This window comes from Meles meles, chromosome 20, assembly GCF_922984935.1.
Source record: "Meles meles chromosome 20, mMelMel3.1 paternal haplotype, whole genome shotgun sequence".
NCBI lineage: Eukaryota > Metazoa > Chordata > Mammalia > Carnivora > Mustelidae > Meles > Meles meles.
In genome coordinates, this window is record NC_060085.1 from 56938386 (window position 1) to 56957091 (window position 18706).

Genomic DNA, 18706 nt, shown 5'->3' on the forward strand with positions numbered 1-18706 from the left:
GTTCCAGTGGGAGACAAGAGAAACCAAACAAAGCAAATGTGTGCCATGTCAGTTACTAACCCAAGGGAACAGAGTGAATCAGGGCAGGGGTCAGGGAAAGTGTTCTTGGAAAGGAGAGATTTGAGCAAAAGTCAGGGGAGGGAGGGAGCCATCTAGAGAGGGTGGGGAAGAGTGTTCCAGGCAGAGGGACAGCAAGTGCAAGGGGCCTGAGGCAGGAGCATCCCTGGTGTACTAGAGAAATAGCAAGGAAGGCTTTATAACTGGAGTTCAGTGGACAGAGGCATAGAAGGTGAGGTAGGAGTTAGCAGGGGAGGATGGGGTTAGATGGACGGAGAACAGTATAATGAACCCCACATACCCACCCCCCAGCCACAATAACCCCAATTTGGCCAACAGCCATCAACATTACTGTAGTGTCCACCACACCTCCCCTCAGGAGGACTAACCCCAGACATCATGTTATTTCACTAATAAATAAGGATTTTTAAAAAACATAACAACGGTACATAACCCAGAGCAATACGAACAGTTCCTCAAGGCTATATGCTACCCCAGTTGATTCAGATTCCCCCGTTGCCTCCAAAACATTTCCCCATCGATTCATGGGAGGAGAATGGCTGGGGTCTGGGGCCACAGGAGGGGCAGGTGTGGGCTTTCCTTCAGCGCCACCGTTGGTGGGAGCTGGCCTCGGCCTCTGGGACCACTAGAAGTCCGGTTCCCTTCCCCACAGAGTGGAAGCTTCCAGGGAGCAGGAGGCTTGCGTCTTTCTGCCCAGCTGGCCTTCCAACGCAGGGCCTGGCCCAGAACGGGATTAAATGAACACGTATGTAGTGGAAGGATGGATTAGTAAGAGAACTAGTGCATGAATGAATGAACGAATGAACGAATGAACGAATGCCAAGGCCAATTCACGGATGCTCCAGAAGTTGGGAGGAACGTATGGATAAGGGGCTCCCGCGCTCTCCTGCTGGCTTCCTGCCCCTCAGGCTATAGTTGGGGCCACTTGACTAAGCTCACTCCTGGCCACAGTCCACATCACCCACCTGTGGGAGGTGGCCCCTGCCTTCGGGTCAACCCTGCTCCCTCTGGGTGAGTCAGCTCAGGAGAAAGAAGCAAACAAGAGTGTGCCTGGGAGGGGTGGGCTGGGGTGAGGAGGGGGCACCGTGAGCAGCCTTTGCCCCAGCTGGGGCTTGTCTGTTCCGCCTCCGAAATGGAGTTTCTACCTTAAATGCCCACAACAGCCCTCCGAAGGGGTTGAGGGAGTCTTAGTGTACAGGGAAGCAAAGCTGAGGTCTGGCCCAGGGCCCCTGGCTAGGAAGCACAGTGGAGCCCATTTGCTGGCCTCCCCCATGGGGTTCCCTCACGTCTGTGTAAGCTGTGTGTGAGCGTGTGTGAGAAGAAGTGTGTGTGTGTGTACAAGCATGTGCGTGAGGACGTCTAGATGTGTACAACGTGTGCGAGAGTGTGGGGGGAGGTTGTATGCGTGCGAGCATGTGGGGGGCTCTGCGTGTGTGTGTGTGTGTTTGAGCACAGGAGGGTGTGCGGTGTGTGCAGGTAGGCGAGAGACTATATGAGCGTGTGCTGTGCAGGGGTGACGTGAGGTGGTGTATGTAAGCATGTGTGTGCGTGTGACTGGGAGGGAGGATGTGCGTGTGAACATGCGTGTGATAGTGTGTGACAGAGGGTGTGAACAGCATGGGGGTCGTTGGGGGCCGTGCATATGGGGAGGACACGTGCATGTAAGGCATGGGGTGTGTTTGAGGGAGTGTGACTCTGTGCAGGGGCATGCAGGTGTACTGGGAGGGTGTGGGAGCCTAGAAGGAGACAAGTCTAGGGGAGAGGGGGTGTTTGTCCCCGAGACGTGGCTTCCTTCAAGTCCCCAGAGTTGGGCAGAGGCCAAGTTTGTGGGAGCCCAGAGAGCCAGGCAAAAGACTGGGTTTTAACCCCAACAATAAGGAGCCATAGATGGTTGTTGAAAGGGTTGTAACCTAGCCAGCTCTGACTTTCAGAAGGTCCCAATCTAGACTGGGAAACTCCTCTCTCCAGTTTAGGTTGACAGTCCTTGTCCCGAGGCCCTGGCCGGATGCTGTGCCCCCCAGCAGTCAGGGGCTAACCTGCTTGCATTCCAGGGCCTCTGTTCTGTGGAACGCTTGGCTTTCCCCCTGCCGTCCCCACCTGAGGCAGACGGGAATATTTGCTTGAAGTCGGTGCGTCCAATATGACTTGAAGAATGTGGCTGAGAAGAAAATACTCCAAATGTTTACCCAAAAAAAGCTGCCTTTTCCTCTTTCATCTGAGTTGCCCAGAGGAATACAGCTGCAGCTCAATGACATGGAGCTTTCTGCTCATGATGGATTGACATGCAAGAGGAGGGGAGCTAGGGGTGGCAGCGGAGGAGCAGAGAGATAAGAGGGGGAGGAAGAAAAGCAAGAGAGGGAGGAGCTGGGGGAGGGATGAGGAGCAGGAGAAGGAGGAGGAAGAGGGAGAGGGAGGAGCAGGAGAAGGAGGAGGAACAAGGGAGGAGGAGCAGCAGCAGGAAGGGGGGAGGCAGTGAGGATTCTGGGCTGGCAGCCTGCAGGCTTTCCTCCTGGGGCAGTGCTCCTACCTGTGCTCCGGGTGGCATGGTCCACAGCCAGCTGCCCACTGAGTACACACGACCTCAGATCAGAGCCACCAGAAAGAGCTCCCGACGTGGAAATTCATAAGCAGAGCATTTCCAGGAAGGGCTCTGGGGAGATACATCTGTTGGGAAACAAGGGAGAGAAGGTGGGCTGTGTTGTAGCCCCAACAGAGACTTCAGTGGGTCCCGTGAGATGCTCTGGGGCTGGAATGGCCCTTTGGAGTCATCCCCAGCTGAGGCACAGAGACAGGTCTTTGGGGCCAGCATCAACCAGTCACTGGCTAGAGTTGCCCTAAGAAGGGGCATGACCCTGGGTGAGGTGGCTTCCATGCTGGGAGAGCAGCTCCTAGGAGGAGCCTGCCCTCTGGGATTAGCAGCTACACCCCGGGGTGGTGGGGCGGTGAGTGTGCATCCTGGAAGAGGACCCCAGTGTGGACACCCCAGTGTCTGTAGCCTAAGGGAACAAGGCCATCCTGGGTCTCAGCCTTCCTTCTGTTCCACTGCCCTGCAGATCTCCGGAGGCAGACTGCTTGCGGGAGAAGACCAGTTCCCCCACTTCCTAACTCCCTGGTGCCTTGGCTTTCTCACCTGTAGAATGGGGATGAGGATGAGAAATCTGCCTCGGCGGCTTGCTGTATGGGTTCCCTGAGCTGCTTTATGTGAAGCGTTTAGAACAGTAGCTGAAGAAAGTGAGTGGCTGTTCTTGGGGTTGAACGTGGTTTCCTGCCCTTGTGGGGCTCACAGTCTTGGGGGGAGGAACAGGTGAAGCTTGGGTGGGAAGCCAGCCTGGAGCTCCTCCTGAGAAATTGTCCCTACTCTTATCCAAGGCCAACACGACAATGTCACATGGCACTGTGAATAATTTAATGGTCAGAATAAGAGCAGCCGCATGTCCGGAGAGCCTCCTTTGGCCTGGTACCTATTCCTTTGTTCTTTCGGTCCCGGCCTCGCCCACCAGGCAGCGAGTTCCACTGAACAAGGAAACGAAAACCAAGGCTCATAGAGGTGGTGTATCTTACCCGCCCCTGTCCCAGCCGGGGTCTGGTAGATGACACAGTTGTGGGAACAGAAGAGAGTGTAATGAAGGGGTTACTTCAAAGGGTGTGGGCAGCATTCGGGGACTCCTGTGAGGGCTGTTGCAGCAGCTGGTACCGGTGACACCCGGGAGCTCTTATTACCTGGAGGCCTGAAGGGGCAGGTAAGGGAACACTGAGCAGAAGAGCCAGGCTGGCCCACAGTGGAGGGATCAAAGGAAAGGGAGCAGCAGATACTCAGCTAACCTCAATCTCCAGCCCGCAAGGTCTTGGCCTCCCCAAGGCCCTTTCAAGCAAACCAGTCTACCCCCACATCCCCCAGATCTTTCCATACTGTGACTTAAAACCCATGGGCTGGCTATCAGCTTTACAAAAAGTATCTCTCCTACACAGATAAAGGGAGCTGTGTATCAGTTAGGGTATTTCAAGATATAGGAGACAGAAACTCCACTCAAGCCAGCTTTAAAACAAAGGAAATTCATCAGTTCATGGAACTGAATGGTCCTGGGGTAATGCATTCAGGTCCAGCTTGATCCAGGTTGCAGATGATATTCCTAGGAGCCAGCTGCACATACCCATCACCCTCTCTTTTTTTCTCACCTTTGCTTTCCTAGTTAGTTTCATCCTCACACCCATATGATTGCAGGATGCCTATCCATAACTCTGGTCCCTGCATTCCTTCTTCACATCTAGTGGGAAATGACCAGAAAAGTTCTTATCTTTTCTTCACACTGAATCCCCAGGACTTGTTCATATTGGCCCTGACTGGCCTGAGTCAAGATCCTATCCTTGGCCATGACCAGTGGGACCTGGGAGCAATGAGCAATATGAACCACGAGCAATGAGCTGTGGGGTCCGAGAACAATGAGCAATGGGACCTGGGAGTAATGACTGGTGGGAACTGCGAGGTGAGCAGTGGGAACTGGGAGTAATGACTGGTGGGAACAGAGAGGGATGAGCAGTGAGACTGGGAGTAATGAGTCGTTGCAACTAGGAGGGATGAGCAGTGGGATCTGGGGAGGATAAGCAGTGGGATCTGGGAGGGGTGAGTAGTGGGAACTGGGAGGGATGAGCAGTAGGAACTGGGAGGGATGAGCAGTGGGATCTGGGAAGGGTGAGCAGTGGGATCTGGGAGTAATGACGGGTGGGAACTGGGAGGGATGAGCTGTGGGACTGGGAGTAATGAGTAATGAGTAGTAGCAACTAGGAGGGATGAGCAGTGGGAACTGGGAGGAATGAGCAGTGGGAACTGGGAGGGATGACTGGCAGGTGCTGGGAGCCATCGCTGACAGGATGACCGTAGTCGGGGTGGCTGGGAAAGCCTCACTGAGGAGGCAGTGTTTGCAGAGCTCTGAAGGTCACAGCAGCCTTGTGAAACCAGGCACAAAGAGAAGGGCTGGAAGCAGGAGAGATCCATTCTTGCTGAGTCCTGCTGGCGTTGGTGGGCAGGGCAGGATGCTCTGAGGAAGAAGACCATTTTCTGCCGGCTCCTGAAGGTTTGGGGGGCAGGTCAGACAATGGGGGGAGGAATGGAGCTGTACACCCAGAGGAGGGTGTGGCAGGAGTCACGGACCACCCTGAGGTGGGATATCCTCCTGGACTGTGTGGGGGCGTCACGATCTTCCCAGTGGCCTCAGTGTGGGAGGGTCTGTGAGATGGAGCAGTGGAATTCAATGCTGAGAAACAGCTTTGGGTTTTTTCCAATTTAGATGCCTTCAGAATGCTTCGGAGGGTGATGGAGGTTCCCAGTCACAGGAGTGCCACACAGCATGGACTGGGTAGGAGTCCGAGGTCACCATCTGACCTCCCTCCCCTCAGAACCTCTTCTGCCTCCCAGAATTTCACCCCCAGATCCTCTGGGCAGCCCCAAGAGTCTGCCATGGCCCAGGAGGCCAGCTTCAATAGTATCTATTTGGTGTTATGAATCAAGGAATTTTCTGGAGCCAAGTTTCTCCCAAGGCCCCTCCCAGGCCTAAGAATCCTGTCCTGGGTAATTCTGGGCTCTTGGGCAGCACCTGGTACATTGCTGGCACTTCCTGGGGGACCAGTCAGAAAGAGATTGATTTTTTTCTCCCTCCAGCGGTGCAGAAAATCCTTCCTGCTCTCCAGATAGGTTTGGGGCTGAGTTGGGGGATAGAGAAGCAGATTGAGAGCAGCCCCACCCTACCCTCTGCAGGTATCCCCACTGCAAACCCCAACTGCTGCTACCACACTCTCCAGGACGGGGAGCTCATCACCTCCACAGCAACCCCCATCCAGGTCTGGTCAGCTTGGTGGGGAGGGCTGGCATCTCAGTGACCAGGGATCTACTATCCCGTGACTCCTCTCCAGCTGGAGTCCCCATTCTGCCCTCTGGATGGACACACAGTCCCTCCCACTCACCCTGCCCCAGGACAGATCTGCAGAGCAGGTGGGGCAATGACCAGAACATCCAGAAACTGCCTTCTCTAGGCTGAACAGCTCCATCTACTTCAGTATGGGGTCTCCAGCCCTTTTTCCTATACATACTCTGTCTCTGTCCATCTGCCAAGGCATAGCTCAGTTCTGAAAATCACATAGCAATCTCCTCCCTTACTGTGGGCACCAGACATCAGTTAATATGACCTCGGGCTTTTTAGCAGCTTATAAGCTCGTATTGAACTTGTGGTCATGTAAAGCTTTCAGTTTTTCTCAGAATATCTTATCCTGTGCTTTTGTAATTTTTTTTTTAATACCAAAGATTATAGGTGTTTACCCCACTTCTGGCTGGTTTCAGCCACATGTTTTAGTCTGTGAGAGAGACTGAATTCTGACTGGGACTCCAGTCACATTCTTTCCTGTGGGCACCCATGCTGACTAGGGACAGATTTCAGTAGCACCAAAAGCCTCCCCAGACACCCCTCTTATGGGTTACTCACTATGCCAGAAATTTCCCCATCATATCTTCAATACATGCTCTTCCTCTAGCCTGGTCCTTCTTTGGGTTCCTTGTTTCAGTGCATAGTGTCCGTAGCCATGAGAGGCTGTGAGTTGCCCTGGGCCCCCAACAATCTCCCCATGGGTCATTCACCAAGTATTGCTGATGTTTCCCTCCCATCCCCTCCGTCTCTGTCAGAGCCACTGTCCTCTCTGGCTTGTGTGATGGGGACGGTTTCTTTCCATATCACTATCCTGCCACTCTGACCTTCTCTGACTTGATGTGTGCTCTGTCTGGAATGATCTCTAAAGGTGTCATTCGGACCTCGCTACTCCCCTGCCTGAAAGGCCCCTAGTGGCACCCCTTGGCTGGAGGGTGATCCAGGCTCCTCCCTGCCCTGAGTGGCCGGCCCCCTGCCCCTTCCCATTTCTCTCATGGACAGGCCACATCCCTCCTACCTCAGGGCCTTGGCATGTGCTGTTTCCTGGTTTGAAATGCCCTTTCCCCATCCTGCTAAATTTGGCTAAGTTTGAGCCTTCCTGTTTTCTGGCTGCCAGCTCGGCCTTTGCCTTCTTGGGGGAGGCTTCCTGGAGCTGCACCCAAGAGCAGCTACTCTTGGGTCAAAACTTGTCTTTGCATTCTGTTCCACTCCTTCATGGAACACACCAGTTTATAATTAGATTCAGGAGGGCTATTATGGCTGCTCCCAGCTGGGATCTGCAGGCCCAGAGAAGGCAGGGATGGTATCTTCCTGCTTCAGGGTCCTCCCAGGTCCCCGGTAGTGGCGGTGATACCAAATGGACCGAATGGCACACAGTTCGTGCTCAATGCAAAATGAGTCAGTGAATGAACAAGGATAGACATGCACTAGGTCCTTCTTTCTGCTTCCTACTGGTCAGTACCGTCTCCACGCCAGGATTTCTCTGCCAGAGGCCAGGGAGGTGGAGATGAATGTCCTGGCCCCCGTCTCCGAGGAATATCACAGGTGGAGTTCTCGAGAAGCAGAGGCTGAGATGGTGTTGTAGGTCCCAGGTACTCAGTAGGGCTCAGCCGAGGGAAAGGGGAGGAGCAGGACTGGGCCGAGGTGCTCGTGCTGCAATGTTGGCCAGACAAAGCTGTGGGAAGAACTCTGGAGCAGGTACTGCCCATCAGCGTGGCCAGACCTGTTACCCCTCCCTCTCTTGGCCTCTGGCTGCAACCCACCCAACAAGGCTGCAGTTCTGCAACCGGGGCAGGCCCTGGAGTTATCTGACCACTGGGAGCTGCATGCGGATTGCACTCCTGGCCCCATAATGCACTGGGGCTCGCTCGTGTGGGCTCACAGGCACCGTGTTCAAGATCCAGGGATTTGTGAGCCAATTGCTAAATCATTCGTAGCTTAAAAATCAGCCATGATAGGAACATTGCTCCCGAAGAAATTAGCGAATACTACACAAGGTACAAAAGGGCTTATTTTCCTGCCCCCCGCCCCCGAGCCAATTTACTAGCACCTTACTAGCTTTGTTGCAAGACTTCCCTTGAAGGGGCATCTGAATGGTATAGTTCCACATCCACAGAGACCCACTGGCCTGATGGGAGATGCTGACAGATAGATAGTCTCACAGGGCCGAGTTGACGGGTATCAATAGCCCAGACAGCCAAGAAGAACCTGAGGGAGTCACTGACAATCAAGGCAGGCTTCGTGGAGGAGGTGACTTTTTTCTGACATGACAGCACATTCAAAAGGCACAAAAGACAACCCCATGAGAAGGAAGGCTCCTGTCTCCCCAAATCCCCAGCACTGGGTGCCCTCTCTGGAAGTCGCCACTCTTACCAATTTCTCATGCATTCTTCCAGAGAGATTATTCTGTGTTCTTACTAACACCCGTGCATGCGGTTTTTTTTCTTTCTCACACCAGTGAACTCGTGGTCTGCATACTTTTCCGCACCTTGCTTTGTTCTCTTCCCCATGTCTCTTGCCAATCAACCTTCATTAGTAAGTACAGAACTGCCTTGTTCTCTTTAACAGCTGCAGGACATTCCAGTTTAGAGAATCGTCAGAATTTATGTAACCAGTCCCCACTGGTGGAACTTTTGATTCTCTCGGGCTTTCGATATTTCAGATAACCCCTCTGTGAGGTACTCTGTCATTTGGCACATGCGTGAGTCTCTCCCAGAGGGCACAGACCTGGTGGCAGACTTGTTGAGTTGAACCTCTGAGACGGCAGTAAAGATTAGCCGCGTAAGGAACAGGAGGCCAGAGCCAAGAGGTGGACAAGGACAGGCCTGGCAGTCAAGAGGAAGGGGCTTGTTCTCAGCTCACCTCAGAGGAGCTGCGTCTCGCCGCTGGCGTCACAGTCACGGCCAGTCCACTGGGTGCACGCAGACCAGGAAATTACGGAGTGTTTAGGAAGGGGCTGCTGTCCAACAACTGAGGGACGGGGGACAGCACGTAGCATAGCCACACAACGGGATATTACTCAGTCATGACAAGGAAAGACGTATTGGTACAAGCTACACCATGCTACACGGAGGGACCTTAAAAACACTGTGCTGCATTAAGGAAACTAGACCCACAAAAGGCCATCTTATTATAAGGTGCCATTTATGCGAAATGTCTCAAATGGGCAAATCATAAAGACAGAATACTATTTAGTGGCTGCCTGAGACGGAGGGGAAGGAAGAAATAGGGAGCGACCCCTGGCAGGTATGGAGTGTCTTTCTAGGGAGATGAAAATGAGGGGCCCAGTGGGGAGCAAGCAGGAGGAGTTCCCTCCTGCCCTCTATCTCCCAGCAGGGCTTCCGCAGGTCAGGCCTAACTGGAGGTAGCAGCTGCATTCATACTGGCCCGTGACTGATACCCACCAGGCCCAACCAGCCAGTTACCAGTAGCAATGGTCAGGTGCCCTATAATATCTCTTGCGGCACGAAGCAAGGGGCGGGAGCACGGGGAGTGGTCTGGAAAGACGTACAGATGCACACTCCGATCTTGCTTAAATCCCTCCCTTTTTCTGAGCCTCACTTGCTTCACCTGTGAAATGGGATGATAATGTCCACCTCCAAGGGAATGTCAGGAAAATCAGGGCTTTTACCTGATGAGGGGAATATGTTTCCTTCTCTTCTCTACCTGTGGCTGCGTGTTGGCTACGAGGTGGGATTTTATTGTGAGTGGGCAGGGAAGCCAGTGGAGGCCAGGAACAGGAGTGAGGATTTATAAGGTAAAATGTGAACCCTGTTGCAGCCGCTTCTTGTCTCCCCCAAAGAGCCACCCCCTCCCCACCGCACCACCAGCCCACTAATCTAAGGCCCCTTGCTGTGTTCAGATCCCAGGCCATCCGTGGGGTGAGAAGCGGGAGACCTCCATGTTCTCCAGAGACACTCTGAGACACCAGACCCTGAACCTCACAGATTTGTTTTCTCCTTTCCTGTCCTGCTGCATCGAGGCATCTCTCCATCTCAGGATGGTCAAACGGCAGACCCCAAGCAGGCTTCTGTGGCTGCCCTGTAAGCTGGGACCCACCAGTGCAATCAGGGACATAACATATTGACATGAGTCCATTGCAGCTGCTCCAAGCCCTCTGACCGCCCCTCCCTGCATCTTAGTGGCTCCCAGGATCCTCTGGACTTCCCCTCCGTCCAGCCCAGCAGGGCCTCCCAGACCCTGAACATTTGGAGGAGTTTGCTCTGTCTCACCGCCTGCTGGTCATGGAATAGTTTGGATGCATCTTGTTGGTGAATTTCCCTTTGGGCATTTCCTGGGGACCTTCTGTGTGCCAAGCACTAGGAAGGTGCAAGAGGTTGTATCATCTTAGAGCCTGCAGACCCTTCAAACCCTTAGAGCCTATGTGTCCCTGGATCACAATCCAGACTGTCCTAATGGAAAGGGAGCCCTGAAGTCCCTCTAGACAGCCAAGAAGCTGGTAGCCAGCCTGGTCTCCGGGGGTGTGGGGTGGGGTCAGAGGGTGCAAAGAATGTGGCTTTGTCCTGCACTTGTTTCCTCTGCTCTTGTCCCCTGCCTCAGGCAGAGGGCTGGGTGCCCATCCGGATGCCCGTCTGGGTGGCCAGTTCTGGCCAGGGCGGCTGTGATTATGCCCAGCTTAGCACGGATATAATGCAATCACCGGGCTCTGAAAATGCAAAGTTTGCTGGGTTCACAGGCTGGACATCATCTGATGAGGGCCCCACACAAATACTGCGATGGCCTCAGGCCAGCTGTGGCCTCACAGGAAGAGAGAGGCAGCGTGCGGGAGGCTCCATGAAGTGGGAGTGGCAGCCGTACCCAGCCTGACCCCAGAGCCTGACCTTCGGCACTGGGGATCCTGGCCCAGCATCCGCCGAACGAAAACAGTCGGTGTCACAGCCTCAAAAATACAACCTATTGCTTTTTCACTAAAACGTTCAGGGATTTTTTTAGAGAACCCACTCTATTAAGGTATAATTCACATACCATCCAGGGCACTCATATAAAGCGTACAGTTCCGTGCTTTTTTTTCCTTTAACATATTCTCAGATGTGTTCCACCATCATAATTTTCGAGTATTTTCATTATCTCGGAGAGAAACCTGTAACCCCCAGCAGACACTCATTTCCCCCAGGCTCTTCCCAAACCACTAATCTATCCTCTGTCTCGATAGATGTGCCTCTTCCGGACATCGCATGTAAATGCAGCCATACAGTTTGTGTCTGGTTTCTGTCACTGAGCGCGATGCTTCGGAGGTCCATCCATGTTGTAGTGTGTGTCCGCGCTCCCTTCCTTTTCGTGGCCGAACAATGTTCCATTGTGTGGGCCTGTGCCATGTTTTCTGTATCCGTTCATCAGATGATGGACAGTCGGGTTGTTCCCACTCTCCGGCGATTATGAAGAATGCTGCTGTTCACATTGGCTTACAAGTTTTTGTATGGGCATATGTTTTCATTTCTCCTGAGTATATACCTAGGAGCGGAATTGCTGGCTGGGTGTCTTAGTCTTTTTAGGAGGCTATGACAAAGTCCCACAGACTAGGTGACGTATAAACGACAGACATTTATGTCTCACAGTTCTGGACGCTGGAAGTTCCAGATGAAGGCGCCAGCGTCTCGCCTTCTGGGGAGCGCCCTCTTTCCGGTTCAAAGCCAGTGCTATCTTCCCATGATCTCACATGGTGGAAGGGGTTAGGGGTCTCTCTGGAGCCTCTTTTATAAGGCATTCATCCCATTCACGACAGCTCCATCCTCGTGACTTAAGAACCTCCCAGAGGCTCCACCTACTAAGATTTCAACACATGAATTTAGGGGTGGACTCAAACATTCAGGTTATAGCATTAGGCCGTATGATAACCCTATGTTTCACATGTTGGGGAACCACAGGGCTGCTCCATTTCACATTCCTACTGATGGTGTGTCAAGGTTTCCATTTCTCCACACGCTTGCTAACTCTGGCTATATCTGTATTTCTTCTGTCAGCCATCCTAGAGGGTGGGAAGTGGCTATTCTGATTTGCATTTGCCTGATGCAAATGATGTTGAGCTTAGTGCTTGGTGGCTTTTGGACCCACTGCATTTTTATAAATTGTGACATATAGCTTCTATGCAAAAAAGCTCATGGGACATTTGTGCTGATTTAAAAGAAAGATTATAAAGCATCAGTGCCCCAGGTGACCTTTGTCAACCACAGCCCCTCACGCCCCACCCCAGAAACAGCCACTGTCTTGGTATTTGTGACCCTCATTTCTTGACTTCTTATTATACTTTCCCCCTCTGTAGGTGGCCTTGAACCATACAATCCACTTTTGCCTACCTTTGAACTTGATATACATGAATTCACCCCGGGGACATCTTTTCCAACTGTTTTTTGCCCTCCCCACTGTATTTCTGAGTTCGACCTCTGTTGGTGTGCTTTGCTGTAGCTGTTCATTGTCACTGTCCTGTAGGGTCCCGATGAGCGCACCTCTCAGCTTATCCATCCCACCAGGCTGGACATACAGAGAGCGCCCAGTGAAAAGATGCCATGAATCCACACTGGGCCGTCTCCACACATCTATCAATGCCGCTGCTATGAACATCCTTGAACCTATTTCCTGTGCACATGAGCATTTCATTCTCTCAAGCATATGCCTTGGAAGGGAGATTTCTGAGCCGTAGGTCAGCGCATGTTATGAGACGCCACGCCGTGTGTGCACACCCCCTGGCCCCGCATCCTCAGGAGCGTCAATCCATTCTGATCATCCCCCAGCATGTCCGTGTTGAAATGTCTGACGACACTGCAATCTCAGTCAGCCGGAACCTGCTGCCTAACCCTGCCCCCCAAGCGTATCGCCACACCCCTGAGCTGTGCTCTTTTCCCACGCTTCTCAAACCGAGGCAGGAAGGAAGGCTGGACTCTTAGGAACTATATCCTCACTGACACCCAGAAGGGACATCTGTGTTATTTGACGGGGCCGCTCACCCAGGAGGTGCTCTGTCCCACTAGGTGTCCTGGAATCAGAGCATTCAGCCAGCTGGAAGCTCTGTCCCTGAACATTCTGGATGCTTGTGGCATTGCTGGCTCATCGGATTACAGATACCGTGGCTTAAACAGGGTGGTGCTCCCTTCCCGGTGAGACCACTGACCCAAGCACTGGTCCCCTCCTCCTGGAAGCAGAGCTCTTAGGACAGGGAGGACCCCGAACACAAGCCCATTATTGGAGACAGGAACCAGATCTTGCCACCTCTGTATCCCAGCACCGGCATTGGCCCAGGCCCAGAGGCAGAGCTAATGACTATTTTTTGAATGTCTGATTCTGTTCCAGCACCCTGACTTTTGCCAGAAAAGATGGAATTGCCTTCATTCCATGTTTCAGTGAAGGCAGCTAAGGCCCAGAGAGGGGGTGTGACAATTCCAAGGTCACAAAGCAAGAGAGCAGCAGTTGGTTCAAGCAGTTGGTTCACAGCCCTCAGCAGTAAAATCCTTGCCTCTGCATGCCCACAGACCAGCTCCAGGACTTAGCTGAGCCTCAGGTTTTACCCCTGTAAAATGGAATCATGCTAACCTCATGGAGTTCAACGATGCCACTTACAGAAGCATGGGCCCAGTGCGTGTACAGGTGATTAATAAATGTTTAGGTATTTACTCATTAATCCACTTTTTTTTCACTATATAACAAGCAAAGTAAATTTGACAGTCCAGATGGAGACCATGAAAATGCTCATACACTGTATCTTCCCACCCTAGTGTCTGGTACACAGTAGGACCTTCATAAATGTCTACTGGGATAAAATCAGACTGAAGATGATGAGAAGGGAAGAGAAGCTTTAGTTCCAAAGAGACTTCCTTCTATAATATAGTTTTTAAAAAGAAAGAAGAAAGAAGGGAAGGAGTGAAAAGATTTTAAAAAGAACAAATCCCAAAGCCTAATAACAACCTAAATACCAAGTACCATGGGGGTTTGGTAAATGTTGCCTCCTTTGCTTGCATGGATATTCCAAGGCAGGGGTCAGCAAAAGATGGCTCACAGGTCATCTGTGGCCCACTGTCCGAGTATGTATAGAAGAATGAAACCCAGGCATTAGCTTTGCCTCTCCTTCAACTTCATATCTGTTTAATCACATAGTATGTTCTTTTCGGCATCCAACTTCTTTCTCTCGGCATTACGTCTTAGAGATCTGTTCTTCCTGTGTGTATGAGTTCATTCTTTTCTGTTGCTATCAAGTGTTTTATTATATGATTACAATTAATATCAATGTCACCCCCATTTTGCACAAGGGGAAACTGCAGCACAGAGGACTCAAGGAAGTTGCCCGAGGGCACACAGCAGCTTCATGTTAGATCTGGGATTTGAACCCAGGGTCCAGCATCTGTACTTTTCATTCCTCGTACAATGCTACGTCTCAGTGCTAGGGCAATGGGAGCCTGAGGGGAATTGGAACTCAGAAGAAGAGGTACCCCACGTAGCCTGGAGGTCAGAGAAAGCTTCCAGGGATATCCGGGACAATGGGACATAGCCCGGGAAGGCTAAATCAGAGCCAGGGTTCCCATCTTTGGGTGTTCTCCGTGCCTGGCAGATGTCTTAAGTGGTCAAGCAGATGACCTCTGAAAATACATGCTCGAGGTCAGGGAGGCAATATGGAGAGGTGGGGACTATGGCAAATTGACGGATGCCAGCCAGTGAAGGAGGCAGCTGCTGGGACAGCTCCAGGTGTTGCTGCCGTGTGACCGTGCGGACAAAGACTGTGGTGAGCAAGGCTGCCGTGCTGCCATGTGTGGTCAGCTTTCTGCCCAGCAGGTCCGCCCTCGGCCGTACCAGTTAGTAAATGCTTTGAATCTCATCCTAGAGTTGCCAGGTGCCCTTTCTATTGGTCAAAACACAGAAACCAACCAACCAACTGACTGACCCTGGAATTCTATCTGCTGGTTTTTAAATGTTGGTTCAAAAATGATTTTAAACCTGTGCAGGCCAAGGGCACCTGGTGCGGGGCTCAGTTGGTTCAGCGTCTGCCTTCAGCTCAGGTCCTGGGATCTGGTCCCTCCTGGTGCTCCCTGCTCAGCCAGGACTCTGCTTCCCCCACCTCCTCTGCCCCTCCCCTGCTTGTACTTGCTCACTCATTCCCTCCCTCTCTTACATAAATAAATAAACAGAATAAAATAAACCTGCCCAGGTCAAAAAGAACCCTCTGTGTGCCCTGGACTGGCCTGAACTCATTTAGCACCAATCTAATCACCAGATAGGAGTTGGGAGGGGCCGGGAGAGCAAGTGGGCTCCAGGTAGAAGCACCGGTGAGAGGGATTTGAATCCAGGTCTGGGTTCCCCCACCACAAAGAACCACAAAAGCAGGAGCCAGCTAGGCTGGCCATAGCAGGGCAGGGCAGGGCTGGGCTGGGGGCCACCCCAGGCCAATGTGTGCAGTGACGGGTGCTGTGCTCTTCCCCACCCACCCCTGCAGATCCTGGAGGAGAACATGAAGCTGGAGTGTAAGTGCCACGGCGTGTCCGGCTCGTGCACCACCAAGACGTGCTGGACGACGCTGCCGCAGTTCCGGGAGCTGGGCTACGTGCTCAAGGACAAGTACAACGAGGCGGTCCACGTGGAGCCCGTGCGTGCCAGCCGCAACAAGCGGCCCACCTTCCTGAAGATCAAGAAGCCGCTGTCGTACCGCAAGCCCATGGACACAGACCTGGTGTACATCGAGAAGTCACCCAACTACTGCGAGGAGGACCCGGTGACGGGCAGCGTGGGCACGCAGGGCCGCGCCTGCAACAAGACAGCCCCGCAGGCCAGCGGCTGCGACCTCATGTGCTGCGGCCGCGGCTACAACACGCACCAGTACGCCCGCGTGTGGCAGTGCAACTGCAAGTTCCACTGGTGCTGCTACGTCAAGTGCAACACCTGCAGCGAGCGCACCGAGGTGCACACGTGCAAGTGAGCCGGGGACTCAGCGGCGCCGCCCCTGGGGCCGGCTGGGCACCTCCAGCTGCAAGTCAGACCGCAGGGGGGACCGGACAGCTTCCCAGCTGCAGTCACCCCAGCGGGTCTCTTCCGGGATCTCCGTGGGGGTAATGCTGAGCTTGTCTTTTCTGCTGTGGGGACACCTCTCCCAGGTTTCCCGCAGGCACCCGCTGGAAAGATCTCCCCAGAGCCCTGGACTGTTCTCTTCCACATCCACGGCTGCTCCACCCCACCCCACACGCCGCCAGGGGAGGGGGCCCTCCTCTGCTGGAGCAGAGCCTTTTGCACCAGGAGCTCTGGACCCAGGGGCCTCAACATAGCAATATTTAACAATTTATTCTGATAAAAAAATAATATTAATTTATTTAATTAAAAAGAATCCTTCCACCTCGTCGGGATCCGTTTTCTGCAATCAAAGTGGACCGCTTGCTTTCTTTGCGGGATAATTTTGTCACTAGGACAAGGAGCCAAGTAGAACTGTAAATAACTATCCTTTACGCAGATATTTCTACTAGTTGATTTCGCGAGTACCCCCCTCCCCCCCAGCACTAGATGTTTAAAAGCAGACGTCCTTTATACATATATAGATATATATACATACACGTTTATATTTTTTTGCTGTTTGCTGCTACTTATCCAGAAATTTAAGCTGGTCCAGATTGGGAGACATCTCCCAGATTACGATTCCCATCCTTTAGTCCTCCCCAGCTCAAACTTAAACCAGTAGAAGAATCCAGTTTGGAATACAGAGAGAGAGGAAAGGTAATAATAAAACTCCCAACAGTTTCCATCTTTTGGAAAGTGAGCCACTGGATAAGAGAGAATATTTTGTAAGAGACTATTTTTATATGAATATTTTATTTATATCGAGTCTGCCTGTATCATTCCATGGCCTGTGCTTCTTCTTAATTCTGGTACTTGCTTTGGGGTAAGGAGGAGCGAGGCCTGGTTCCCATGGGGGCCCTCACATAGCTGGGTTCTCGAGTTCCATTGGCCAACCAGGCAGAAGTGGCCCCTGGATGCCTGGCTTGGGGTGTCATTGTTATTACCTGGGACAGGAATCAGATCCCCAGCCTAGGCCTTTTGAGCAAGGTCACTGAGCAGTGAGCTCGTAGTGAGCCATGTGGCGGGCAGGCCTGTGCCCTTGGCATTGGGTGACCATCAGAGGGCTTGATGAGTCACCACACGGCATAAACCAGTTCAGGGAGCCCGCTCCCCAGCTGGATGCCCCGCCATTGCCGTGTGTCCTGAGAGGTGAGGCACAGTCCTCAGTTATGGGGCAGAAAAGCTGGAGTGAGGGGTCCCATGAGCAGCAGGGCTCAGCAGGGCTTCCTGGATGTCAGGGTCCTAGGGCAGACCGGCAGAGAGGTGTGGACAAGGCCTCTCTGCTCCTACATCCAGTGCCTGCCAACCTGCAGAGCTCTCCTCTGAGAGGCTGTGGGTATTCTAATATGTGTCTGGTTGCATTTCTGTGCACGTGCAGATGCGCACGCGTGCACATGTATGTGTGTGTGTGTGTGTGTGTGTGTGTGTCCCTCGGGAGTCTTGGGGTAGTCACGGACTTTGCGCCTTCAAGCACCTCTGGGGTGCTGGGGTGCCTACATTGTGTGTGCTCCTGCAGCTACCCAACTCTCTGTGTCTCTCTCCAAATGCCTGAGAGATTCAGGGGTGTGTGTGCATGTGGTGTGTTTCTGTGCATCTGCTGGTCCCCAGGTGTCTCTGCTTGCGGGTGAGGTGTGGTGTGAGGCCGACCACAGGACCTTTGGCGATTGTGTTGAGCCACCAAGAGATGGCACCTCTGAACTCTGTGCCCACAGACACTGGTGAAACTCAGATACCTCTGAGACCACAGCCTGATGGCCCCACACCCTGGGAGCCCCTTGGTGTCTAGGCTGTGTTGGAACTCCCCAATGTTAGCACTGGGCCTGGATCACAGCGTGGACAAATAAAATGGCTGGATGGTTGGTTGATTTCTTCCATTGGACCATTTATTTTTTCTTTACGTGGGTGTCAGGGTGGGTAGGGATGTGAAGCAATGAGTGGATGGATGGATGAGTGGATGGATGGATGGATGGATGGATGGATGGGGGAGTAAGTAGGTGGGTAGGTAAGTGGATGGGTGGACATCTGGTTGGGGGAGTGGATGGGTGGGTGGGTGGGTAGGTAGGTGGGTGGCTAGGTAAGGGAGGAGAAAATATACAGAAGCTTCTTACAGGTCCCATGTCACAGTTTATCTCTGCCTTGGAAAACCAGAGTCTACCATGAGCAAAGAGAGTTTCCAAGCTGTAGTCCCTCTCTTCCTGGCCTCATGGTGTCTGAGAATTGGGAATGTTCTGAGCTGCCTCCCCAAATACCAGAAATTACCCCCATGTCCTTCCTTAGTATCCAGATGAAAAGTGTGTCTGGCATGAGGGCAGCGAGGCCCACTAGAAGAATTGCCAGGTTAGCTGGCGGCCTGTCACCTGGCCCCTCAGCCCACTTTTAGTTCCCTACCCTGGGCCTGCTCCCTCTCAGAGGTCCCCAGCTCAGTGGAGCTCTGAGCCTCAGCTTCTCCATCTGTAAAATAGAATAATAATATTTATACCATAGGGTCCTCCTAGTGATGATTGTATGGTACATTGAATTGCAGAGCAATGGATGAATGATAAGTATTATTATTATTAAGTATTATTATCCTTTCCATAGCGGTAAGATTTTTCAAACACAGCTTGTGGTAAGAAATATTGGGCTCTGTGTTGGGCAAAAGTATTTTTTGCTCTTTGGTTTATTCCTAAAGT

The 18706-nt window shown here is 52.5% G+C and overlaps 1 protein-coding gene across 1 annotated transcript in view; it reads left to right on the forward strand.

Annotated features, from left to right (window-relative positions):
- WNT7A (Wnt family member 7A) overlaps positions 1-17899 on the forward strand; it is a 60442-nt gene extending 42543 nt beyond the window's left edge. The window contains exon 4 of the mRNA XM_045991469.1: positions 15427-17899. Coding sequence (XP_045847425.1) covers positions 15427-15906 — 480 coding nt within the window. The 3' untranslated portion in view covers positions 15907-17899. The remainder of the gene's footprint in view (positions 1-15426) is intronic.
- Positions 17900-18706: the final 807 nt, after the last annotated feature.